General features: G+C 45.7%; 1 protein-coding gene across 5 annotated transcripts in view; it reads left to right on the plus strand.

The window, feature by feature from the left end:
- The window catches only part of MCF2L2 (MCF.2 cell line derived transforming sequence-like 2), a 1,017,734-nt gene that overhangs the window by 862,480 nt on the left and 128,217 nt on the right, over positions 1 to 27,037 (plus strand). For all 5 annotated transcript variants that reach the window (XM_063916343.1, XM_063916344.1, XM_063916345.1 and 2 more), the window contains exons 23-24: positions 8,638 to 8,730; positions 9,610 to 9,688. In XM_063916343.1, the coding sequence (XP_063772413.1) occupies positions 8,638 to 8,730; positions 9,610 to 9,688 (172 nt within the window). The remainder of the gene's footprint in view (positions 1 to 8,637; positions 8,731 to 9,609; positions 9,689 to 27,037) is intronic.

A 27,037-nucleotide genomic window follows, 5' to 3' on the forward strand; every position in this document is an offset into this window, starting at 1 on the left:
TCCACGCACCTCAGTGCCTCCACGCACCTCAGTGCCTCCAAGCACCTCAGTGTCTCCAAGCACCTCAGTGTCTCCAAGCACCTCAGTGTCTCCAAGCACCTCAGTGTCCGCAAGCACCTCAGTGTCCGCAAGCACCTCAGTGTCTCCAAGCACCCCGTGCCCTTTAGCACAATTATACCTGGTATTCTTCACTGATTCATCAGTGCCTTTCCAGTTCTGTCTTTCAGGAGACCTTCAGCATGCCTCCTGTCTGCCGACCTAATCCTGCATGAGGAGAACCTAGATTCGGCCATCTCTGCTGCGGTTCCTCTTCCCAGTCACCGGAGGAAACCCAGAGTCCACAGCATTTCCAAACCAGGTCAGTGGTAGTATTCACATAATCCTCCAGTCGCCCGCACAGACTTCACTACACCGGGTTCACAAAAACCTCAGTCATGACACAGACTGGCTTTCACGGCGTGGCTCTTGAAGCATCACTCCCGAGAGCAAAAGGATTCTCTGAGGCGGTCATTCAAACTATGTTAAAAGCCTGTAAACCAGCTTTGGCTCGGATTTATTACAGGGTCTGGAATTCTTACTTCACCTGGTGTGCTGTTAAGAATTATGATGCATATACTTTCAGAACTTCCAGGCTTTTGGCTTTTCTACAACAAGGCCTAGACTTGGGTCTTCGTCTGGCCTCCCTCAAGGTCCGTATTTTTGCCTTGTCGGTGTGGTTTCAGAGAAAAATTGTGTCTCTTCTTGACGTTCACACTTTCACTCAGGGTGTTTTATGGATTCAGCCTCCCTATGTCCCTCCTGTGGCTCCATGGGATCTGTCTGTTGTTCTGAATGCCCTACAAGAGTCTCCGTTTAAACCTCTTGAGTCTGTGGAACTTAAATGCCTTACGCTTAAGGTCGTGTTTCTGTTGGGTGTCGGACTTAGGTGCTTTGTCCTGTCGTCCACCCTTTCTGATTTTTCACTGTGACTGGGCAGTTCTTCGAACTCGCCCTGGTTATTTACCTAAGGTGGTATCATCTTTTCACCTTAATCAGGAGATTGTGGTTCCGGCCTTCATCTCTTCTGGTTTGTCCTCCAAAGAAAGATCTTTGGACGTGGTATGGGCTCTCTGTATTTATGTGGAAAGGAATGCCTCTATCAGGAGGTCAGATTTCCTTTTTGTACTTTTTGGTTTTCACAAACGTGACTGGCCTGAGAATAAGCAAACCTTGGCCAGATGGATTAGAATGGTGATTGCACAAGTTTATGCACAAGCTGGGCTCCCAGCTCCTGCTGCTATCAAGGCCCATTCTACTCGGTCGGTTGGACCTTCTTGGGCGGCCCGCCATGGTGCGTCCACAGAACAATTGTGCAAGGTGGCTACGTGGTCTTCAGTGAACACGTTCATCAGGTTCTATGTCTTTAATACTTCCGCCTCCCAGGATGCTTCCTTTGGACGCCGGGTTCTTATGCCCGCTACAGTGCGTCCCCTCCCATGAGGAACTGCTTTAGGACATCCCAGATGTGTACCCCGCTGCAGAAAAGGAGATTTATGGTTTACCATTGTTAAATCGCTCTCTGCGAGGTACACTGGATTCCACAGGGCGCCCACCCTGACGCACTTAGCTTCTTTGGGTTTGTATGTCGTGAGAATGTGGTTCTATGTGACTAACATCTACCGTCTCTCTTACCTGCTACTGCATTGGACTGGTTAACAAAACTGAGCTCCAGTACCTGGAGGCGGGGCTATAGTGGAGGCGGTGCAGTGCATCCTGGGAACAGTCAAAGCTTTAGCCTGTTGGTGCCTCAGATCAAGATCCAACTCTACACCCCGATGTTATTCCCTGTGGAATCCAGTGTACCTTGCAGAAAGAAATTTAACAATGGTAAATCTCCTTTTTATGATATGTTGCAACATTAATCCTTTATAAAATTGTGTTTAAATAAATGTGGTTTTTTTTCTTACTATATCCAGCTTTATAAGCGCTGTTTATATTTGATCCTATATTGTCTTAGTGGGATTAACTATCCCTTCATTCAGCTGCTCATGGTAAATGCATCCCAATTGCAGCTCCAGACCCATTACCTTGGTAATTATTTTTTGCATTTACATATCCATTTAGTATAGTTGCAGTAAGTGGGGGGATGTACTGAATCGCAGAAGTGATGCTTAGTACATCCCGCCCTATGGTGGTCATTCTGAGTTGATCTGCTGAAAGGGATGTGAGAAATCTTATTGGGCGCTTGAAAGAATGGGGGGCAGCCTAGGTTATACCTCTGGGGTTTTCCTCTATCCCCAAAATTAGAACGAAAATTTGCAAATATGGAGTGGTGTAACCAGGGCGCCCTCTTTCTGTGGTATTGTTTGTAAAGGATCAAAACAATGATCAATCTAAACCAATGCGAGTGTAAACTCCAAATGAGTTGTGTGGGTATCAATTCCAGCAGGTCTCACATAAAATGAATAGGATTTAATACAATGAAAATTTACATATGAACAATAAAAGCATACCATGCAGGTAAGCTAGGAGCCGTGGGTGTATGGGGTGGCAGGGTGATTGAAGATACACCCTGCTCAGGCTCCTATGCTTACAAACGGGTTGTTAGCCCCCGGACGGATGTGGGTAAATGTTCACAAAAAACTTCAGATAACAGTTCAAATTAAATGGAAAGCATGCGATTTACATACAAATAATAAAAGCATACCATGACGGTAAGCTAGGAGCCGCAGGTGTAAAGGGTGGCGGGGTGATCGAAGATACACCCTGCTCAGGCTCCTAAGCTTACAGATGGGTTGTTAGCCCACGGATGGATGTAGAATGTTCACAAAAAAACCTCAGGTGACAATTCAAATTAAATGGAAAGCATACCAGGGAGGTAGCTAAGGAGCCGCAGGTGTTTGAAATAAGCAGGGTGGTCCAGACTTCACCCTGCTCTGGCTCCCAAGCTAGCCACAAGGCAGATGTCCACGGTGTGAAATGTTCAGGTTCCTTCTTAGATCCAGATAGCCAACGCGTTTCGAGATATCAGATCTCTTCCTCAGGGCTTGATGGAGTGGCTTGTTCCACAGATGGCTTTTTAAAGATGGTGGGAAGATAGTTCCGGGTCATAGGTCACTGAAGCAGGAACTGTATGTAATAGTTCCTTTAACAGAAGATATTGCTAGGTCATGATGTTTTTAATGTGTCCTTGCCTGTCAGAATGAGCATGTTGTGTAAGCTAGTGAAATTGATGTAAAAGAAGTGAAGAAATCGTCACGCCGGGCGACCGGAAGCGATCCGGACCGGAAGTGACATCGCGGTGTGCAAATATCATTTATAACTATGTGATAATTACAGAGGGTTAGGTGTTTGCTGGGTGGTGTGAATAAACACCCGTAGAGTGTCCTCTGAAGGGAATATTGTGAAAAGATCGCAGGTGAACGCACCGCCGCGGCACCGGAAGTGACGCGGCGGTTTGCGTTCCAAAGACCGGAAGTGACGCATTGTTTGCGTGTCACCGCCGATGGAAAGCAGGGAAATGTCAAACCAGCCCTAAAGAGTAGTAGTGATGTTAACTATACAGGTTGAGTCTCCCTTATCCAAAATGCTTGGGACCAGAGGTATTTTAGATATCGGATTTTTCCGTATTTTGGAATAATTGCATACCATAATGAGATATCATGGTGATGGGACCTAAATCTAAGCACAGAATACATTTATGTTTCATATACACCTTATACACACAGCCTGAATGTCATGTTAGCCAATATTTTTTATAACTTTGTACATTAAACAAAGTGTGTGTACATTCACACAATTCATGTATGTTTCATATACACCTTATAAACACAGCCTGAAGGTCATTTAATACAATATTTTTAATAACTTTGTGTATTAAACAAAGTTTGAGTACATTGAGTCATCAAAAACAAAGGTTTCTATCTCAATCTCACTCAAAAAAGTCCGTATTTCGGAATATTCCGTATTTCGGAATATTTGGATATGGGATACTCAACCTGTATAAGTAATATGACACTTGAGGGGGAAAGAAATGTATTTAGGCATTCCTATTCTATAGATGTAATATCACTATAACAAATGGGTGTTTGAGTGAAATACACGTGATTTACTCCGCGTAAAAATTATTCTGAAGTGATGATTAATATTGCTTCAGGTGAATCATTGGGTGTGTATGGTGTCCATATTTGAACATTTGAATAGTATAAGAGGTGGTTTAACCACATAGTAGGAATATCCAGTGTTTTTTTCAAAGTCACTGTTGTCCAAATAAAGTTTATATCATCATCAGGGTAGTCCATATTTTGTCTTCATTCATATTCTGGTTCCGTTCTTATTGTGGCTCCGTAGGTCCCCATGATGAAAGAAATGGGGAAATAAAAATAGGTTAGGCAAATCCTATACTGGTATATTGTCGAATTGTAGGATGATAGATGAAAGAACCATGTTGTTTTATTGTAGAAACCACTTGAGTTCAAAGTCTTTATTGAGACCCTTTGGACATAGGCACTGAAGTTTGAAAATCAGTTTCATTTCCGCCTTTGCAAGATTTTTTTTCCGTGTTTCTGTCACGCCAGGTGGATTTAATGTGCTGTAGTCCCAAAAAATTTTTTATTGAAGTATATGAACAATTGTGTGCAGATTTGAAATGTTCTGACAAATTATGGGTCAGTAGGCCTTTTTTTATATTACGTAGGTGTTCACCGAGTCGTGTTTTCAATGCTCTCGATGTGCGTCCAATGTACACCTTCCCACAGGTGCATTCCACTAGATACACGACATTACTAGTGTGGCAGGTGATGAAATCCTTGATTTTGAAATCAACGCCATTAATGGTAATATCTGTGTATTTTGATGTGTTGGTTTTAATGAGTCGGCAAGGGAGACACAGTCCGCATCTATGAAAGCCGCTTGTTCTGACTGGATTATTATTCTGGGGTAGGGCACTCCGGACGAGTTTGTTCTTCAAGTTTGCTGCCTTTCGGTAAATGAATGACGTTTTTTTTGGGATGATGTTCTTTAATATATCGTTTTTGCAAAGCAGATTCCAATGTTTTCTGATAATGAATTCCATTTTTTTGTATTGATGGTCATACCCGGTGATGAATGACCATTGTGAATGATTAGAGAGTTGGTTGTCGTTCTTTGTTGATATAGTTATTTGTATCCGTGGGTTTCTTGTATGTTTTCGTTAGATAGAAACATTGTCCTTACATTTGAAAATAGCCAGACTGAAGTCAATTTCCTTGATCTCACTATTTATATCAAGGATGACAATATCCAAACGAAAACATACAAGAAAACATACAAGAAACCCACGGATACAAATAACTATATCAACAAAGAAAGTGAGCATCATATTAATTGGCTCAATGGCATTCCTAAGGGCCAATTTCTTAGGGTAAGGAGAAACTGCAGTGAGGACATCATCTGCAGGTCTCAAATTAACGAACTCAAAAACGCCTTTATTGAAAAAGGTTATCAACCTGCAAATTTAGAAACCATTCAGACAGACACAATGAATAAAGACAGGACCTCCCTCGTCCACAATAATAAACAGAAAAAGAACGACAACCAACTCTCTAATCATTCACAATGGTCATTCATCACCGGGTATGACCATCAATACAAAAAAATGGAATTCATTATCAGAAAACATTGGAATCTGCTTTGCAAGGACGATATATTAAAGAACATCATCCCAAAAAAAACGTCATTCATTTACCGAAAGGCAGCAAACTTGAAGAACAAACTCGTCTGGAGTGCCCTACCCCAGAATAATAATCCAGTCAGAACAAGCGGCTTTCATAGATGCGGACTGTGTCTCCCTTGCCGACTCATTAAAACCAACACATCAAAATACACAGATATTACCATTAATGGCGTTGATTTCAAAATCAAGGATTTCATCACCTGCCACACTAGTAATGTCGTGTATGTAGTGGAATGCACCTGTGGGAAGGTGTACATTGGACGCACATCGAGAGCATTGAAAACACGACTCGGTGAACACCTACGTAATATAAAAAAAGGCCTACTGACCCATAATTTGTCAGAACATTTCAAATCTGCACACAATTGTTCATATACTTCAATAAAAATTTTTTTGGGACTACAGCACATTAAATCCACCTGGCGTGACAGAAACACGGAAAAAAATCTTGCAAAGGCAGAAATGAAACTGATTTTCAAACTTCAGTCCCTATGTCCAAAGGGTCTCAATAAAGACTTTGAACTCAAGTGGTTTCTACAATAAAACAACATGGTTCTTTCATCTATCATCCTACAATTCGACAATATACCAGTATAGGATTTGCCTAACCTATTTTTATTTCCCCATTTCTTTCATCATGGGGACCTACGTAGCCACAATAAGAACGGAACCAGAATATGAATGAAGACAAAATATGGACTACCCTGATGATGATATAAACTTTATTTGGACAACAGTGACTTTGAAAAAAACACTGGATATTCCTACTATGTGGTTAAACCACCTCTTATACTATTCAAATGTTCAAATATAGACACCATACACACCCAATGATTCACCTGAAGCAATATTAATCATCACTTCAGAATAATTTTTACGCGGAGTAAATCACGTGTATTTCACTCAAACACCCATTTATTATAGTGATATTACATCTATAGAATAGGAATGCCTAAATACATTTCTTTCCCCCTCAAGTGTCATATTACTTATATAGTTAACATCACTACTACTCTTTAGGGCTGGTTTGACATTTCCCTGCTTTCCATCGGCGGTGACACGCAAACAATGCGTCACTTCCGGTCTTTGGAACGCAAACCGCCGCGTCACTTCCGGTGCCGCGGCGGTGCGTTCACCTGCGATCTTTTCACAATATTCCCTTCAGAGGACACTCTACGGGTGTTTATTCACACCACCCAGCAAACACCTAACCCTCTGTAATTATCACATAGTTATAAATGATATTTGCACACCGCGATGTCACTTCCGGTTTCGAACTTCCGGTCCGGATCGCTTCCGGTCGCCCGGCGTGACGATTTCTTCACTTCTTTTACATCAATTTCTCTAGCTTACACAACATGCTCATTCTGACAGGCAAGGACACATTAAAAACATCATGACCTAGCAATATCTTCTGTTAAAGGAACTATTACATACATTTCCTGCTTCAGTGACCTATGACCCGGAACTATCTTCCCACCATCTTTAAAAAGCCATCTGTGGAACAAGCCACTCCATCAAGCCCTGAGGAAGAGATCTGATATCTCGAAACGCGTTGGCTATCTGGATCTAAGAAGGAACCTGAACATTTCACACCGTGGACATCTGCCTTGTGGCTAGCTTGGGAGCCAGAGCAGGGTGAAGTCTGGACCACCCTGCTTATTTCAAACACCTGCGGCTCCTTAGCTACCTCCCTGGTATGCTTTCCATTTAATTTGAATTGTCACCTGAGGTTTTTTTGTGAACATTCTACATCCATCCGTGGGCTAACAACCCGTCTGTAAGCTTAGGAGCCTGAGCAGGGTGTATCTTCGATCACCCCGCCACCCTTTACACCTGCGGCTCCTAGCTTACCGTCATGGTATGCTTTTATTATTTGTATGTAAATCGCATGCTTTCCATTTAATGTGAACTGTTATCTGAAGTTTTTTGTGAACATTTACCCACATCCGTCCGGGGGCTAACAACCCGTTTGTAAGCATAGGAGCCTGAGCAGGGTGTATCTTCAATCACCCTGCCACCCCATACACCCACGGCTCCTAGCTTACCTGCATGGTATGCTTTTATTGTTCATATGTAAATTTTCATTGTATTAAATCCTATTCATTTTATGTGAGACCTGCTGGAATTGATACCCACACAACTCATTTGGAGTTTACACTCGCATTGGTTTAGATTGATCATTGTTTTGATCCTTTACAAACAATACCACAGAAAGAGGGCGCCCTGGTTACACCACTCCATATTTGCAAATTTTCATTCTGAGTTGATCGCTCGCAGTTTTTAGCAGTCGTGCAAACGCTAAGCCGCCGCCCTCTGGGAGTGTATTTTAGCTTAGCAGAAGTGCGAACGAAAGGATCGCAGAGCGACTAAAAAAAATAATTGTGCAGTTTGAGTAGCTCCAGACCTACTCCTAACTTGCGATCACTTCAGACTGTTCAGTTCCGGATTTGACGTCACAAACACGCCCTGCGTTCTCCCAACCACGCCTGCGTTTTTCCTGGCACGCCTGCGTTTTTTCAAACACTCCCTGAAAACGGTCAGTTGACACCCAGAAACGCCCACTTCATATCAATCACACTGCGGCCAGCAGTGCGACTGAAAAGCTTCGCTAGACCTTGTGTAAAACTGCATCAGCCGTTGTGAAAGTACGTCGCGCGTGCGCATTGCGCCGCATGCGCAAAAGTGCTGTTTTTTTGCTTCACCGCTGCGCAGCGAACATTTTCAGCTAGCGATCCACTCGGAATGACCCCCTATATGTCATCACAGTACTGTAGTAATTATTTACTAGTACAAGGTTTGTTTATTTTACAAACTGTATTATTGTATAAGACTATTACTGCTTTTAAATATAAAGTTTGCTCTCTTTTAGTCATTATTAGTATATGTGCTGGTAATGTCAAGAAATTGTTTACTTTATGAGTAAATCTTTTTTGTGAAACCAGATGAGTTCTGTTGGTATAACTGAAAATGTAAAGGGAGATAACAAGAAGTTTGAAGTGTGGTTCAATGGCAGAGAAGAAGTGTACATCATACAGGTAAGAGGTCAGCTGGATAATTGCTGCACCATGAATAATACCAACAAATCATTGGTTATTATGATCTTCTCTTTGCTTTTCTTATATATCCCTCCAAGCTCTCCAATATGATATCATTTATTTTACCCACTAGTCTTTTGGTCCTCATTCTCACTTTACAACATCTCCCTGTTTTCTTCTCTTACCAGCAGCATTTTATTTTTTCTGTTCCTCTTTTGCCATCTTTTGTGGTGTTTACATAATATATTTTGCTAATTACCGTTATTACTATGACTGTAACTGTATTCTGTTTTCCTTACAAGTGATTTACTAGCTTTAGGTTGAGTGTGTTGTCACTAAATATTATGGTAGTACACCTTGCTAGGTACAAACTCATAAATAGATTTCTATGAGACACCTGACATGGGAGGAGATGTATCAAGCCTTGGAGAGAAATAAAGAGGAGAAATCAATCGGCATCTGTAATTTCAAACACTGTGCTAGACAAATAACAAAGGTGCTAATTCAGTAAGGATGGCTAATACGATCCTTTCTGCATTTCCCCGATGTTTGAGTCCTGCGCAGGACATGTATTGCGCTTGTACAGAATGGGTCCTGCGATCGCAGCGCAGATATGCGAATTCATCTTCACTTTACATTTTTAGAAGCTTTAGTAACTTTACCCCTATGTTTTAAAAATGTGCCTACTGCCAAATTACTCCTCTTCTTCTCTTTATCTCACTTTAGCTCATCATTGTTTTGTCTTTTAATCTGCTTTTCTTTTTCCTTACTCAACATTCTGTCCCACCATATTCACTACAAGGTATTTGATAAACAATTATTAGAAATGCTATTCATTAGAAAATCCTGCTGTATGTTATAATTTTCTTTTCATTACAGGCATCAACTGTTGAGTTGAAAAACCTTTGGGTTTCTGAGATTAGAAAAGTACTAACTGGGCAACTGGAAGCATGCAGAGGTAATACTTTTTAACATTTTCGCGTTCTTTTCATATTATACATAGGGCCGGTTCAATTAGGAACGCAGTTTGCGTTTTGCACCTTATGCGCTGTCTTTCGTCATAAATTCAAGTACATTTTATAGAAATAAAGCTATTTTATTCTAAAACCCGTGAGACATATCACTAGTGAAAATATATGCAATTAGCCTATTTCTTTTTTGCACCTCTAGAGGTGGTGAACAGTTTTCAAAATTATAAATTTTAGTCTGGAAAGGTCAGAATAAAGATGTACAAAAAGAGGAAAAAGGAGAAACGTTGATTCTGAATGGCGCACAAGTGCACAGTTAAATATTTTAAAGCTTAAATTTGAATACATATTTATCTACTATAGTAGTGTTTCCCAACTCCAGGCCTCCGGTAACCTTAACAGTGCATGCTTTACAGGTCTCCTCACACCATCACAAGTGAATACAATTAGAACCACTTATGGAGCCACAAATGTGATATATATTTGAAAATGTGTCAGTCAGTAATGGATACACCTGTGTTCCAGCAAGAACATATGGAAACCATGCAATGTTCGGGTTCCCCGAGAACTGGAGTTGGGGCACAAAGAACATATGGAAACCATGCAATGTTCGGGTTCCCCGAGAACTGGAGTTGGGGCACACTATATTTTAGTATCACATTTGCTCATGGTACTAATACTGCATAAGCAATTTGGGGGCATTGACTGAAATGGAGGGACTGCAGTAGATATGGAGATAGGTCTGCAAACTCAGTCCTCATTACCCCACACAGTGCATGTTTTGCAGGTATCCTCACAGAATCACAAGTGAAATAATTAACTCCACCTGTGGACCTTTTGAAATGTGTCTGTGAATAATTAATACACCTGTGCACCTGCTGGGTTACCTGCAAAACATGCACTGTGTGGAGTAATAAGGATCGAGTTTGCAGAACCTATGCTCTATGGCAGGGGCGGCCAGACTTTTGGAGTTGGTGATCTACTGTGAAAGCTAAAAAGCTTTTGTGATCTACCTAGGAGGAATAGCGCGCGCACAGAAAAAGGGGCGTGGCATAACAAAAAGTGGGCGTGGTATAACAAAAAGTGGGCGCGGTATAACGAAAAAAAGGGACGTAGTCTTGCTGCGCAGAGTGTAATGACTGCCTCACACGAAACAACACATTGGCCCCCACAGGTAAAAACCTCAAACACATGCCCCCACAGTGCCAGATACACATGCCCCCACAGTGCCATGTGCCCACAGTGCCAGATATGCCCCCACAGTGCCAGATACAGATATGCCCCCACAGTGCCAGATACACATGCCCCCACAGTGCCATGTGCCCACAGTGCCAGATATGCCCCCACAGTGCCAGATACAGATATGCCCCCACAGTGCCAGATATGCCCCCACAGTGCCAGATTACAGATATGCCCCCACAGTGCCAGATATGCCCCCACAGTGCCAGATATGCCCCCACAGTGCCATGTGCCCGCAGAGCCAGATATGCCCCCAGTGCCACATATGACCCCACAGTGCCAGATATGCCCCCACAGTGCCAGATTACAGATATGCCCCCACAGCACCAGATTACAGATATGCCCCCACAGTGCCATGTGCCCACAGTGCCAGATATGCCCCCACAGTGCCAGATACAGATATGCCCCCACAGCGCCAGATTACAGATATGCCCCCACAGTGCCAGATATGCCCCCACAGTGCCATGTGCCCGCAGAGCCAGATATGCCCCCACAGTGCCACATATGACCCCACAGTGCCAGATATGCCCCCACAGTGCCAGATTACAGATATGCCCCCACAGCGCCAGATTACAGATATGCCCCCACAGTGCCAGATATGCCCCCACAGTGCCATGTGCCCGCAGAGCCAGATATGCCCCCACAGTGCCACATATGACCCCACAGTGCCAGATATGCCCCCACAGTGCCAGATTACAGATATGCCCCCACAGCGCCAGATTACAGATATGCCCCCACAGTGCCATGTGCCCGCAGAGCCAGATATGCCCCCATAGTGCCAGATATGCCCCCAGTGCCAGATATGCCCCCACAGTGCCATGTGCCCAGTGCCAGATATGCCCTCAGTGCCATGTGCCCACAGTGCCAGATATGCCCCCACAGTGCCAGATATGCCCCACAGTGCCATGTGCCCGCAGAGCCAGATATGCCCCCAGTGCCACATATGACCCCCACAGTGCCAGATATGCCCCCACAGTGCCAGATATGCCCCCACAGTGCCATGTGCCCAGTGCCAGATATGCCCTCAGTGCCATGTGCCCACAGTGCCAGATATGCCCCACAGTGCCATGTGCCCGCAGAGCCACATATGCCCCCAGTGCCACATATGACCCCACAGTGCCACATATGCCCCCACAGTGCCAGATATGCCCCCACAGTGCCATGTGCCCAGTGCTAGATATGCCCTCACAGTGCCATGTGCCCACAGTGCCAGATATGCCCCCACAGTGCCAGATATGACCCACAGTGCCATGTGCCCACAGAGCCACATATGCCCCCAGTGCCACATATGACCCCACAGTGCCACATATGCTCCCACAGTGCCAGATATGCCCTCACAGTGCCATGTGCCCAGTGCCAGATATGCCCTCACAGTGCCATGTGCCCACAGTGCCAGATATGCCCCCACAGTGCCAGATATGCCCCCACAGTGCCATTTGCCTGCAGAGCCAGATATGCCCCCAGTGCCACATATGACCCCACAGTGCCAGATATGCCCCCACTGAGCTATGTGCCCCCACAGTGCCAGATATGCCCCCATAGAAGAGCTCACCGTGCTGTGTGTGGAGAGCGCAGCGCGCGCTTCTCCTGTCTGCCGCTCTGCCTCCTCAGTCTGATCTCCGGCGGTGACGGCAGCGTGTATGGCTCAAATCAGGTGCCGGTCCGCGAGCTCTCATTGGCTAACGAACCGGCACCTGATTTGAGCTATACACTTGGCCGTCACTGCCGCAGACCAGACTGAGGAGGCAGAGCGGCAGGCAGGAGAGGCGCGGCTTCGGCTGGCTGGGCGGCGGATCGCGATCGACTGGTCGCATGTCCGCGATCGACCAGTCGATCGCGATCGACTGTTTGGCCACCCCTGCTCTATGGCATATTTAGGGGATACTTAATATTTGCAGGTATCCACAGATAAATAGGCCCATTAATGCTTGTAGCTTGAACAGAGAAGTTTGAGTGTCCTAAATAAATAAGCAAATCTTCAACAACCAATAGTGCACAGTACTGTATGGCATTTCTTTTCTACCTTAGAATGAAATGAAATGCCAATATTTATGTATAAGCATGTATAATACATACATTTATAAGTCAATATGAACATGCTCCTATATTTGAAACTTTAATGTAACATAACAGAATACAGTGGGACTGGGTTCAGAATATTGCAGTATTTCTCTATCGTCCTAGTGGATGCTGGGGTTCCTGAAAGGACCATGGGGAATAGCGGCTCCGCAGGAGACAGGGCACAAAAAGTAAAGCATTAGGATCAGGTGGTGTGCACTGGCTCCTCCCCCTATGACCCTCCTCCAAGCCTCAGTTAGATTTTTGTGCCCGGCCGAGAAGGGTGCAATCTAGGTGGCTCTCCTAAAGAGCTGCTTAGAAAAGTTTAGCTTAGGTTTTTTATTTTACAGTGAGTCCTGCTGGCAACAGGATCACTGCAACGAGGGACTTAGGGGAGAAGAAGTGAACTCACCTGCGTGCAGGATGGATTGGCTTCTTTGGCTACTGGACATTAGCTCCAGAGGGACGATCACAGGTACAGCCTGGATGGTCACCGGAGCCTCGCCGCCGGCCCCCTTGCAGATGCTGAAACAAGAAGAAGGTCCAGAATCGGCGGCATGAAGACTCCTCAGTCTTCTTAAGGTAGCGCACAGCACTGCAGCTGTGCGCCATTTCCTCTCAGCACACTTCACACGGCAGTCACTGAGGGTGCAGGGCGCTGGAAGGGGGGCGCCCTGGGAGGCAATGAAAACCTATTTCTCTATCGTCCTTGTGGATGCTGGGGTTCCTGAAAGGACCATGGGGAATAGCGGCTCCGCAGGAGACAGGGCACAAAAAGTAAAGCTTTCCGATCAGGTGGTGTGCACTGGCTCCTCCCCCTATGACCCTCCTCCAGACTCCAGTTAGATTTTTGTGCCCGGCCGAGAAGGGTGCAATCTAGGTGGCTCTCCTAAAGAGCTGCTTAGGAAAGTTTAGCTTAGGTTTTTTATTTTACAGTGAGTCCTGCTGGCAACAGGATCACTGCAACGAGGGACTTAGGGGAGAAGGAGTGAACTCACCTGCGTGCAGGATGGATTGGCTTCTTGGCTACTGGACATCAGCTCCAGAGGGACGATCACAGGTACAGCCTGGATGGTCACCGGAGCCGCGCCGCCGGCCCCCTTGCAGATGCTGAAGTAAGAAGAGGTCCAGAATCGGCGGCTGAAGACTCCTGCAGTCTTCTAAAGGTAGCGCACAGCACTGCAGCTGTGCGCCATTTTCCTCTCAGCACACTTCACACGGCAGTCACTGAGGGTGCAGGGCGCTGGGAGGGGGGCGCCCTGGGAGGCAAATGAAAACCTTTTTTGGCGAAAAATACCTCACATATAGCCCCCAGAGGCTATATGGAGATATTTAACCCCTGCCAAGATTCACTAAATAGCGGGAGACGAGCCCGCCGAAAAAGGGGCGGGGCCTATCTCCTCAGCACACAGCGCCATTTTCTCTCACAGAAAGCCTGGAGAGAAGGCTCCCAGGCTCTCCCCTGCACTGCACTACAGAAACAGGGTTAAAACAGAGAGGGGGGGCACTGATTTTGGCGATATTGAGATATATATAAAGATGCTATAAGGGAAAACACTTATATAAGGTTGTCCCTATATAATTATAGCGTTTTGGTGTGTGCTGGCAAACTCTCCCTCTGTCTCCCCAAAGGGCTAGTGGGTCCTGTCCTCTGTCAGAGCATTCCCGGTGTGTGTGCTGTGTGTCGGTACGTGTGTGTCGACATGTATGAGGACGATGTTGGTGAGGAGGCGGAGAAATTGCCTGTAATGGTGATGTCACTCTCTAGGGAGTCGACACCGGAATGGATGGCTTATTTAGGGAATTACGTGAGAATGTCAACACGCTGCAAGGTCGGTTGACGACGTGAGACGGCCGACAAACTATTAGTACCGGTCCAGGCGTCTCAGAAACACCGTCAGGGGCGTTAAAAACGCCCATTTACCTCAGTCGGTCGACACAGACACAGACACGGACACTGAATCCAGTGTCGACGGTGAATAAACAAACGTATTTCTCATTAGGGCCACACGTTAAGGGCAATGAAGGAGGTGTTGCATATTTCTGATACTACAAGTACCACAAAAAAGGGTATTATGTGGGAGTGAAAAAACTACCTGTAGTTTTTCCTGAATCAGATAAAATAAAATGAAGTGTGTGATGATGCGTGGGGTTACCCCGATAGCAAATATTGGCGTTATACCCTTTCCCGCCAGAAATTAGGGCGCGTTGGGAAACACCCCTTAGGGTGATAAGGCGCTCACACGCTTATCAAGTGGCGTTACCGTCTCCAGATACGGCCGCCCTCAAGGAGCCAGCTGATAGGAAGCTGGAAAGATATCCTAAAAAGTATATACACACATACGGTGGTTATACTGCGACCAGCGATCGCCATCAGCCTGGAGATGCAGTGCTGGGTTGGCTTGGTCGGATTCCCTGACTGAAAATATTTTATTCATATAGAGCATTTAATAGGATGCATTCTATATATATGTACGTGAGATGCACAGAGGGATATTTGCTCTCTGGCATCAAGATAAGTACGTTGTCCATATCACCCAGAAGATGTCATGGACACGACAGTGGTCAGGTGATACAGATCCCATACGGCACATGGAAGTATTGCCGTATAAAGGGAAGGAGTTAGTTGGGGTCGGTCCATCGGACCTGGGGACCACGGCAACAGCTGGGAAATCCAACCTTTTTACCCCAAGTTACATCTCAGCTGAAAAAGACACCGTCTTTTCAGCCTCAATCCTTCCTTTCCCATGAGGGCATGCAGGCAAAAGGCCAGTCATATCTGCCCAGACATAGAGGTAAGGGAAGTAGACTGCAGCAGGCAGCCCCTTCCCAGGAAAAGAAGCCCTCCACCGCGTCTGCCAAGTCCTCAGCATGACGCTGGGGCCATGCAAGCGGACTCAAGGTGGGGGGGTAGTCTCAAGAGTCTCAGCGCGCAGTGGGATCACTCGCAGGTTGACCCCTAGATAGTACAAGTATTATCCCAGGGGTACAGATTGGAGAGTCGAGACATCTTCTCCTCGCAGGTTTCTGAAGTCTGCTTTACCAACGGCTCCCTCCGACAGGGAGGCAGCATTGGAAAAAATTCACAAGCTGTATATCCAGCAGGTGATAATCAAAGTACCCCTCCTACAACAAGGAAAAGGGTATTATTTTTCCACACTATATTGTGGTACTGACGCCAGACGGCTTGGTGAGACATAGTCTAAACTGAAATCTTTGAACACTTACATAAAAGGTTCAAATCGAGATGGAGTCACTCAGAGCAGTGATAGCGAACCGGAAAAAAGGGGACTATATGGTGTCCCTGGACATCAAGGATTACCTCCATGTCCAAATTTGCCCTTCTCAACAAGGGTACCTCTGGTTCGTGGTACAGAACTGTCAATATCAGTTTCAGACGATGCCGTTTGAATTATCCACGGCACCCCGGGCCTTTTACCAAGGTAATGGCCGAAAAGATGTTTCTTCAAAGAAAAAAGGCATCTAAATTATCCCTTACTTGGACGATATCCTGAAAAGGGCAAGTTCCAGAGAACAGTTGGAGGTCGGAAGAGCACTATCTAAAGTAGTTCTACGACAGCACGACTGGATTCTAAATATTCCAAGAATCGCAGCTGTTTTCCGACGATACGTCTGCTGTTCCTAGGAATGATTCTGGGCATAGTCCAGAAAAAGGTGTTCCTCCGGGAGGAAAAAGCCAAGGAGTTATTCGACCTAGTCATAAACCTCCTAAAACCAGGCCAAGTATCAGTGCATCAATGCACAGGAGTCCTGGGAAAAATGGTGGCTTCTTACGAAGCGATTCCATTCGGCAGATCTCAGGGGATTTGCTGGACGAATGGTCCGGATCGCATTTTCAGATGCATCAGCGGATAATCCTGTCTCCAAGGACAAGGGTGTCTCTTCTGTGGGGGCTGCAGAGTGCTCATCTTTTAGAGGGCAGCACACTCAGCATTCAGGACTGTGTTCTGGGGACCACGGATACCAGCCTGAGAGGCTGGGGAGTAGTCACACAGGGAAAAAATTTCCAAGGAAGTGTGGTCAAGTCTGGAGACTTCTCTCCACATGAATATACTGGAGCTAAGGGCAATTTACAATGCTCTGAGCCTAGGAAGACTCCTGCTTCAAAGTCAACCGGTGCTGATCCAGTAGGACATCATCATGGCGGTCGCCCACGTTATCAGACGGGGCGACACAAGAAGCAGGAGGGCAATGACAGCAAGGATTCTTCGCTGGGCGGAAAATCATGTGATAACACTGTCAGCAGTGTTCATTCCGGGAGTGGGCAACTGGGAAGATTTCCTCAGCATAAATGAATTCCACCCGGAAAAGTGGAAACTTAATCTGGAAGTTTCCACATGATTGTAAACCGTTGGGAAAGACCAAAGGTGGTTATGATGGCGTCCCACCTGAAGCGCCAGGTCAAGAGACACTCAGGCAATAGCTGGGACGCTCTGGTAACACCGTCGGTGTACCAGTCGGTGTATGTGTTCCATCCTCTGCTTTTCATACCCAATGTATTGAAAATGATAGGAAGGAGAGGAGTAAGAACTATACTCGTGGCTCCGGTTTGGCCAAGAAGGACTTGGTTCCCGGAACTTCAAGAGATACTAAGAAGGGTCTTGATTCGGCAAGAACCGTGTCTGTTCCGGGACTTACCGCAGCTGCGTTGACGCCAAGGCGGGTGAACGCCGGATCCTAAGGGAAAGAGGCATTCCGGAAGAGGTCATCCCTACCCTGGTCAGAGCCAGGAAGGAGGTGACCGCACAACATTATCACCACTTAGGTGAAAATATGTGCCAGGGTGTGAGTCCAGGAAGGCTCCACGGAAGAATTTCAACTAGGTTGATTTCTACATTTCCTGCAAACAGGAGTGTCTATGGGTCTCAAATTGGGTCCATTAAGGTTCAAATTTCGGCCTGTTGATTTTCTTCCAGAAAGAAATTGGCTTCAGTTCCTGAAGTCCAGAAGTTGTTAAGGGAGTACTGCATATACAGCCCCTTTGATGTCTCCAGTGGCACTGGGCGATCTCAACGTAGTTTTGGGATTCCTAAAAAAAATCACATTGGTTTAAACAACTCAAATCTGTGGATTTGATATATCTCACATGGAAAATGACCATGCTGTGGGTCCTGGCCTCGGCCAGGCGAGTGTCAGAATTGGCGGCTTTATCTCACAAAGCCATATCTGATTGTCCATTCGGACAGAGCAAAGCTGCGGACTCGTCCCCAGTTTCTCCTTAAGGTGGTGTCAGCGTTTCACCTGAACCAGCTTATTGTGGTACCTGCGGCTACTAGGGACTTGGAGGACTCCAAGTTGCTGGATGTTATCAGGGCCCTGAAAATATAGTTTCCAGGTTGGCTGGAGTCAGGAAATCTGACTTGCTGTTTATCCTGTATGCACCCAACAATGCTGGGTGCTTCTGCTTCTAAGCAGTCGATTGCTCGTGGGATTGGTAACACAATTCAACTTGCACATTCTGTGGCAGGCCTGCCACAGTCTAAATCTGTTAAGGCCCATTCCACAAGGAAGGTGGGCTCATCTTGGGCGGCTGCCCGAGGGGTCTCGGCATTACAACTTTGCCGAGCAGCTACGTGGTCGGGGGAGAACACGTTTGTAAAATTCTACAAATTTGATACCCTGGCAAAAGAGGACCTGGAGTTCTCTCATTCGGTGCTGCAGAGTCATCCGCACTCTCCCGCCCGTTTGGGAGCTTTGGTATAATCCCCATGGTCCTTTCAGGAACCCCAGCATCCACAAGGACGATAGAGAAAATAAGAATTTACTTACCGATAATTCTATTTCTCGGAGTCCGTAGTGGATGCTGGGCGCCCATCCCAAGTGCGGATTATCTGCAATACTTGTACATAGTTAATGCTAACTAAATCGGGTTATTGTTGTTGTGAGCCATCTTTTCAGAGGCTCCGCTGTTATCATACTGTTAACTGGGTTCAGATCACAGGTTGTACAGTGTGATTGGTGTGGCTGGTATGAGTCTTACCCGGGATTCAAAATTCCTCCCTTATTGTGTACGCTCGTCCGGGCACAGTACCTAACTGGAGTCTGGAGGAGGGTCATAGGGGGAGGAGCCAGTGCACACCACCTGATCGGAAAGCTTTACTTTTTGTGCCCTGTCTCCTGCGGAGCCGCTATTCCCCATGGTCCTTTCAGGAACCCCAGCATCCACTACGGACTCCGAGAAATAGAATTATCGGTAAGTAAATTCTTATTTTTTGGCTAAAAATACCTCACATATAGCCTCCGTGGGCTATATGGAGATATTTAACCCCTGCCAGAATCCGTTAAGAGCGGGAGACGAGGCCGCCGAAAAAGGGGCGGGGCCTATCTCCTCAGCACACAGCGCCATTTTCCCTCACAGAAAGGCTGGAGGGAAGGCTCCCAGGCTCTCCCCTGCACTGCACTACAGAAACAGGGTTAAAACAGAGAGGGGGGGCACTAATTTGGCGTTAGAAATATATAAAAAAGATGCTATAAGGGAAAACACTTATATAAGGTTGTCCCTATATAATTATAGCGTTTTTGGTGTGTGCTGGCAAACTCTCCCTCTGTCTCTCCAAAGGGCTAGTAGGTCCTGTCCTCTATCAGAGCATTCCCTGTGTGTGTGCTGTGTGTCGGTACGTGTGTGTCGACATGTATGAGGACGATGTTGGTGAGGAGGCGGAGCAATTGCCTGTAATGGTGATGTCACTCTCTAGGGAGTCGACACCGGAATGGATGGCTTATTTAGGGAATTACGTGATAATGTCAACACGCGGCAAGGTCAGTTGACGACATGAGACGGCCGACAAACAATTAGTACCGGTCCAGACGTCTCAAAAACACCGTCAGGGGTTTTAAAACGCCCGTTTACTTTAGTCGGTCGACACAGACACAGACAGGGACACTGAATCCAGTGTCGACGGTGAATAAACAAACGTATTCCTTATTAGGGCCACACGTTAAGGGCAATGAAGGAGGTGTTACATATTTCTGATACTACAAGTACCACAAAAGAGGGTATTATGTGGGATGTGAAAAAACTACCGTAGTTTTTCCTGAATCAGATAAATTAAATGAAGTGTGTGATGATGCGTGGGTTCCCCCCGATAGAAAATATGGGCGGTATACCCTTTCCCGCCAGAAGTTAGGGCGCGTTGGAAAACACCCCTTAGGGTGGATAAGGCGCTCACACGCTTATCAGAACAAGTGGCGGTACCGTCTATAGATAGGGCCGTCCTCAAGGAGCCAGCTGACAGGAGGCTGGAAAATATCATAAAAAGTATATACACACATACTGGTGTTATACTGCGACCAGCGATCGCCTCAGCCTGGATGTGCAGAGCTGGGGTGGCTTGGTCGGATTCCCTGACTAAAAATATTGATACCCTTGACAGGGACAGTATTTTATTGACTATAGAGCATTTAAAGGATGCATTTCTATATATGCGAGATGCACAGAGGGATATTTGCACTCTGGCATCAAGAGTAAGTGCGATGTCCATATCTGCCAGAAGATGTTTATGGACACGACAGTGGTCAGGTGATGCAGATTCCAAACGGCACAAAGGTGTATTGCCGTATAAAGGAAGAGGAGTTATTTGGGGTCGGTCCATCGGACCTGGTGGCCACGGCAACTGCTGGAAAATCCACCGTTTTTTACCCTAAGTCACATCTCTGCAGAAAAAGACACCGTCTTTTCAGCTTCAGTCCTTTCGTCCCTATAAGAGTCATATCTGCCCAGGGATAGAGGAAAGGGAAGAAGACTGCAGCAGGCAGCCCATTCCCAGGAACAGAAGCGTTCCACCGCTTCTGACAAGCTCTCAGCATGACGCTGAGACCGTACAGGACCCCTGGATCCTACAAGTAGTATCCCAGGGGTACAGATTGGAATGTCGAGACGTTTCCCCTGCGCAGGCTCCTGAAGTCTGCTTTACCAAGGTCTCCCTCCGACAAGGAGGCAGTATGGGAAACAATTCACGAGCTGTATTCCCAGCAGGTGATAATTAAATTACCCCTCCTACAACAAGAAAAGGGGTATTATTCCACACTATATTGTGGTACTGAAGCCAGAAGGCTAGGTGAGACCTATTCTAAATCTAAAAAAATTTGAACACTTACAAAGGTTCAAATCAAGATGGAGTCACTCAGAGCAGTGATAACGAACCGGGAAGAAGGGGACTATATGGTGTCCCGAGACATCAGGGATGCTTACCTCCATGTCCCAAATTTGCCCTTATCACTAAGGGTACCTCAGGTTCGTGGTACAGAACTGTCACTATCAGTTTCAGACGCTGCCGTTTGGATTGTCCACGGCACCCCGGGTCTTTACCAAGGTAATGGCCGAAATGATGGTTCTTATTCGAAGAAAAGGCGTCTTAATTATCCCTTACTTGGACGATCTCCTGATAAGGGCAAAGTCCAGGGAACAGTTGGAGGTCGGAGTAGCACTATCTCGGATACTGTTACAACAGCAGGGGTGGATTCTAAATATTCCAAAATCGCAGCTGATCCCGACAACAAGTCTCCTGTGCTTAGGGATGATTCTGGACACAGTCCAGAAAAAGGTGTTTCTCCCGGAAGAGAAAGCCAGGGAGTTATCCGAGCTAGTCAGGAACCTCCTAAAATCAGTGCATCATTGCACAAGGGCCATGGTAAAAAAAATGGTGACTTCCTTCGAAGCAATTCCAGTCGGCAGATTTCATGCAAGAACTTTTCAGTGGGATCTGCTGGACAAATGGTCCGGATCGCATCTTCAGATGCATCAGCGGATAACCCTATATCCAAGGACAAGGGTGTCTCTCCTGTGGTGGTTACAGAGTGCTCATCTTCTAGAGGGCCGCAGATTCGGCATTCAGTTTTGGATGTTGGTGACCACGGAGGCCAGCCCGAGAGGCTGGGGAGCAGTCACACAAGGAAAAAATTTCCAGGGAGTGTGATCAAGTCTGGAGACTTTTCTCCACATAAATATAGCTAAGGGTAAATTTATAATGCTCTAAGCTTAGCAAGACCTCTGCTTCAAGGTCAGCCGGTATTGATCCAGTGGGATAAAACATCACGGCAGTCGCCCACGTAAATAGACAGGGCGGCACAAGAAGCAGGAGGGCAGTGGCAAAAACTGCAAGGACTTTTCGCTGGGCGGAAAATCATGTGATAGCACTGTCAGCAGTGTTTCATTCCGGGAATGGAAACTGGGAAGCAGACTTCCTCAGTAGGCACGACCTCCACCCGGCAGAGTGGGAACTTCATGGGGAAGTTTTCCACATGATTGTAAACCGTTGGGAATTACCAAAGGTGGACATGATGGCGTCCCGTCTGAACAAAAAACGGGACAGGTATTGCGCCAGGTTAAGAGACCCTCAGGCAATAGCTGTGGACGTTCTGGTAACACCGTGGGTGTACCAGTCGGTGTATGTGTTCCATCCTCTGCTTTTCATACCTAAGGTACTGAGAATTATAAGACGTAGAGGAGTAAGAACTATACTCATGGCTCCGGATTGGCCAAGAAGGACTTGGTGCCCGGAACTTCAAGAGATGCTCACAGAGGACTTATGGCCTCTGCCGCTAAGAAGGGACTTGTTTCAGCAAGTACCATGTCTGTTCCAAGACTTACCGCAGCTGCGTTTGACGGCATGGCGGTGGAACGCCGGATCCTAAGGGAAAAGGCATTCAGGAAGAGGTCATTCCTACCCTGGTCAAAGCCAGAAAGGAGGTGACCGCACAACATTATCACCACATGTGGCGAAAATATGTTGCGTGGTGTGAGGCCAGGAAGGCCCCACGAAGAAATTTCAACTCGGTCGATTCCTGCATTTCCTGCAAACAGGAGTGTCTATGGGCCTCAAATTGGGGTCCATTAAGGTTCAAATTTCGGCCCTGTCGATTTTTCTTCCAGAAAGAATTGGCTTTCAGTTCCTGAAGTCCAGAAGTTTGTCAAGGGAGTATTGCATATACAACCCCCTTTTGTGCCTCCAGTGGCACTGTGGGATCTCAACGTAGTTCTGGGATTCCTCAAAACACATTGGTTTAAAACCAGTCAAATCTGTGGATTTGAAGCATCTCACATGAAAAGTGAACATGCTCTTGGACCTGGCCTGGACCAGGCGAGTGTCAAATTGGTGGTTTTTTTCTCAAAAAAGCCCATATCTGTTTGTCCATTCGGACAGGGCAGAGCTGCGGACTCGTCCCCAGTTCTCTCCCTAAGGTGGTGTCAGTGTTTCACCTGAACCAGCTTATTGTGGTGTCTTGCGCCTACTAGGGACTTGGAGGACTCCAAGTTGCTAGATGTGGTCACGGCCCTGAAAATATAGGTTCCAGGACGGCTGGAGTCAGGAAAACTGACTTGCTGTTATCCTGTATGCACCCAACAAACTGGGTGCTCTTGCTTCTAAGCAGACTTTTGCTAGTTGGATGTGTAATACAATTCAGCTTGCACATTCTGTGGCAGGCCTGCCACAGCCAAAATATGTAAATGCCCATTCCACAAGGAAGGTGGGCTCATCTTGGGCGGCTGCCCGAGGGGTCTCGGCTTTACAACTTTGCCGAGCGGCTATTTAGTCAGGGGCAAACACGTTTGTAAAATCCTACAAATTTGATAACCTGGCTAAGGAGGACCTGGAGTTCTCTCATTCGGTGCTGCAGAGTCATCCGCACTCTCCCGCCCGTTTGGGAGCTTTGGTATAATCCCCATGGTCCTTTCAGGAACCCCAGCATCCACTAGGACGATAGAGAAAATAAGAATTTACTTACCGATAATTCTATTTCTCGGAGTCCGTAGTGGATGCTGGGCGCCCATCCCAAGTGCGGATTATCTGCAATACTTGTACATAGTTACAAAAATCGGGTTATTATTGTTGTGAGCCATCTTTCAGAGGCTCCGCTGTTATCATACTGTTAACTGGGTTCAGATCACAGGTTGTACAGTGTGATTGGTGTGGCTGGTATGAGTCTTACCCGGGATTCATAAATCCTTCCTTATTGTGTACGCTCGTCCGGGCACAGTATCCTAACTGAGGCTTGGAGGAGGGTCATAGGGGGAGGAGCCAGTGCACACCACCTGATCCTAAAGCTTTACTTTTTGTGCCCTGTCTCCTGCGGAGCCGCTATTCCCCATGGTCCTTTCAGGAACCCCAGCATCCACTACGGACTCCGAGAAATAGAATTATCGGTAAGTAAATTCTTATTTTTACCAGATTATAGTTAATACTGTGAAACATGGCTGCACCAAAATTAACAATCTTGCCTTTAATTCAAATAAAATAATAATTTAAACATGATGTTTTGTTCAGGAGGAAATATTTGGGTGGGATTCGCTGTGATATACCGATGGACTGAATGCCGGCTTTCAGAATACCGACAATGGCATCCTGACCATCAGAATACAGCCCCTCAAAAAGTACCCTAACCCTCCTCTGCCCCCTACCGTAACCCTAACCTTCTTCCCTTGTAGGTGCCTAATCCTAACCCTCCCCCGGTGGTGCTTAACCCTAAACCTCCTTTCCCCGCTGCCTAAACCTAACCCTCCCCGCTTGATGTCTGGCCCCAACCTCCCTTTGTAGGTGCCTAACCCTCCCCCCTCCCCAGTACCCAACCACCCCCTTCCTGTCTCTGCACCCTAACCCCCCTTATAATGCCTAAACCTAACCCCCCCCCCAGCAGCAGGACGTGAGCGCATCCTGCTAAAAGAGCGTTCGTGATTCTTGGCATCGGTAATTTGACACCGGGATCTCATCTGCCAGCATTGTAACTACATCCCTTTGGGAGGTCTTCAACTTCCCCATTTTGGCATCTATTGTTCAATTAAACAATGATTGGATATTGAGGGTACCTTTCTAAAATCCCCCTTGTCCGCTTTACCCTGGCTCTTACGCTTGCCTAACGTTTCACATCCAGCCATAGGCCCTTTTCCCCCTTAATTCTGTTACTTAATAATCCGGAGTTCCTCCCAGGGGTTTTGAGACAGGCATTTAAACTGTGGTTCCAGGCAGGTATCTCAAGGATTGGGCAATTGTATAATTCCTTTGGTGTGCTTCCACTTCCCGATATACAAACTAAGTGGGCCCTCCTGAATAGTGAGATATGGAAATACCTCCAAGTTAAACATTTCCTTATGTCCAGAGACCTTCACTGCGTGGGGACTCGGAACCTGACATCTTTTGGGGTAATGGTGATGTCCCAGAATTTGTCTTCCCACTTATTATAAACTATTTACAAATACCTAACTACACTATCTAATTTCACACAATGTTGGGAAAGGGACCTTGGTAAGGATATTAGTACACCTGAATGGAGGTCTGTCATTGAAAAGTCTTGGAGCAGTTCCACTAATATACTTACTCCTGAGACTCATTGTAAAGTCATGTCCCGTTGGTATCGGTGCCCGTCCACTTTTTCCAAGATGTACCCTGGGGTTCCCCGAGTTGTTGGAGATGTAATGCAGATTTGGGGTCCCCTCTTCATTTATGGTGGTCCTGTCCGGTTTTATGAACTTTCTGGGATGGTGTAATTCAGGTCGCATGCAAAATCCTGGGATCAAGGGAGCCCTTATCGGCATACAACAAAATACCTGTTAAAATATTTCAACAGTGCAGCTAAGGCTTTTATGCCTGTATCCTGGAAATCTACTTCCCCACCAACCCTTGCTCACTGGTTCCACATATTAGAATTGTATAGATAAATGAATGACTTCATAATGTCCACTCCTGATAAATTTCAGAATTATTTGTTGATCTGGTTTCCAATGGCTGGAATTCTGTGGATACGACAGATACAAATCCCTTGCTGATATACCTCAGCCCTCCCTGTCGTACAGGTTGCTAGAGCTTAACCTGCTACTTCCTGGGAATCACAGTGGTGAACTCCCCTTTAACCAGCCCCCCCCCCTCCTTTCCCTTCTCCTGCCATTTCTTCACCTTCAGTTAGATATTACACAGTGATTATTCTTATGCTATGTGTCCTGTTAAGTGTTCGGATATACACTTGTGTATTAGTATGTAACATAGTAACATATATACATAGAGTAACATAGTTGGTGAGGTTGAAAAAAGACAAGTTGTCCATCGATTTCAACCTTTATTTTTGATCCTACACTATCCTCTATAACCATAGATTTACCCATAATGGCTCAAGTGGAGTTCGTTGACAACTAGAATGCATACTTTATCTAAAATATATTCATTTTAGATGCTATATCCTTGGATATCTATTTCAGTTAGAAATGTAGCTAACCCATTTTTGAACTTACTGACTGAGTCCTCCATCACTACCTTTTTCTGGCAAAGAATTCAAGATCGTTACTGCCCTTACTGTGAAGAACTCCCTCCTTCGCTTGGTATTAAATTTCCTCTCCTCTAACCTCAGAGGGTGGCTGCGTGTCCTATGTAAAGATCTCTCAATAAACAAATCTCTTGTTAGGTCCATGTATACAGTATTTATAAATATTAATAATGTCTCCTCTTAGACGTCTTTTTTCAAGTGTAAACATATTTAACCTTGTAAGCCTTTCCTCATAATCCAGGTCCTCTAACCCCTTTATTAATTTTGTGGCTCACCTCAACACCCTTTTAAGCTCTAAGATATCTTTTTTCATAGTGAGGTGTCCTGAATTGTACACATGTGGGTGTACCAACAATTTACAGTGCATCCGGAATGTATTCATAGCGCTTCACTTTTTCCACATTTTGTTATGTTACAGCCTTATTCCAAGATAGAATTGAATTCATTTTGTCCCTCCAAATTCTACACACAATACCCCATAATGACAACATGGACAAATGTTTTTGGGAGATTTTTGCAAATTTATTAAAAATAAAAGACTAAGAAATAAAAAAAAAAAAACATTTTTTACATTGTCATTACAGGGTCTTGTGTGTAGAATTTTTAGGGAAAAATGAATGCATTTCATTTTGGAATAAGGCTGTAATATAACAAAATGTGGAAAAAGTGAAGCGCTGCGAATACTTTCCGGATGCACTGTATACAATAGTAGGATTACACTTTCATCCCTTGTTACGATTCCCCGCTTTATACATCCTAATACCTTATTT

This window comes from Pseudophryne corroboree, chromosome 4, assembly GCF_028390025.1.
Source record: "Pseudophryne corroboree isolate aPseCor3 chromosome 4, aPseCor3.hap2, whole genome shotgun sequence".
Lineage (NCBI taxonomy): Eukaryota > Metazoa > Chordata > Amphibia > Anura > Myobatrachidae > Pseudophryne > Pseudophryne corroboree.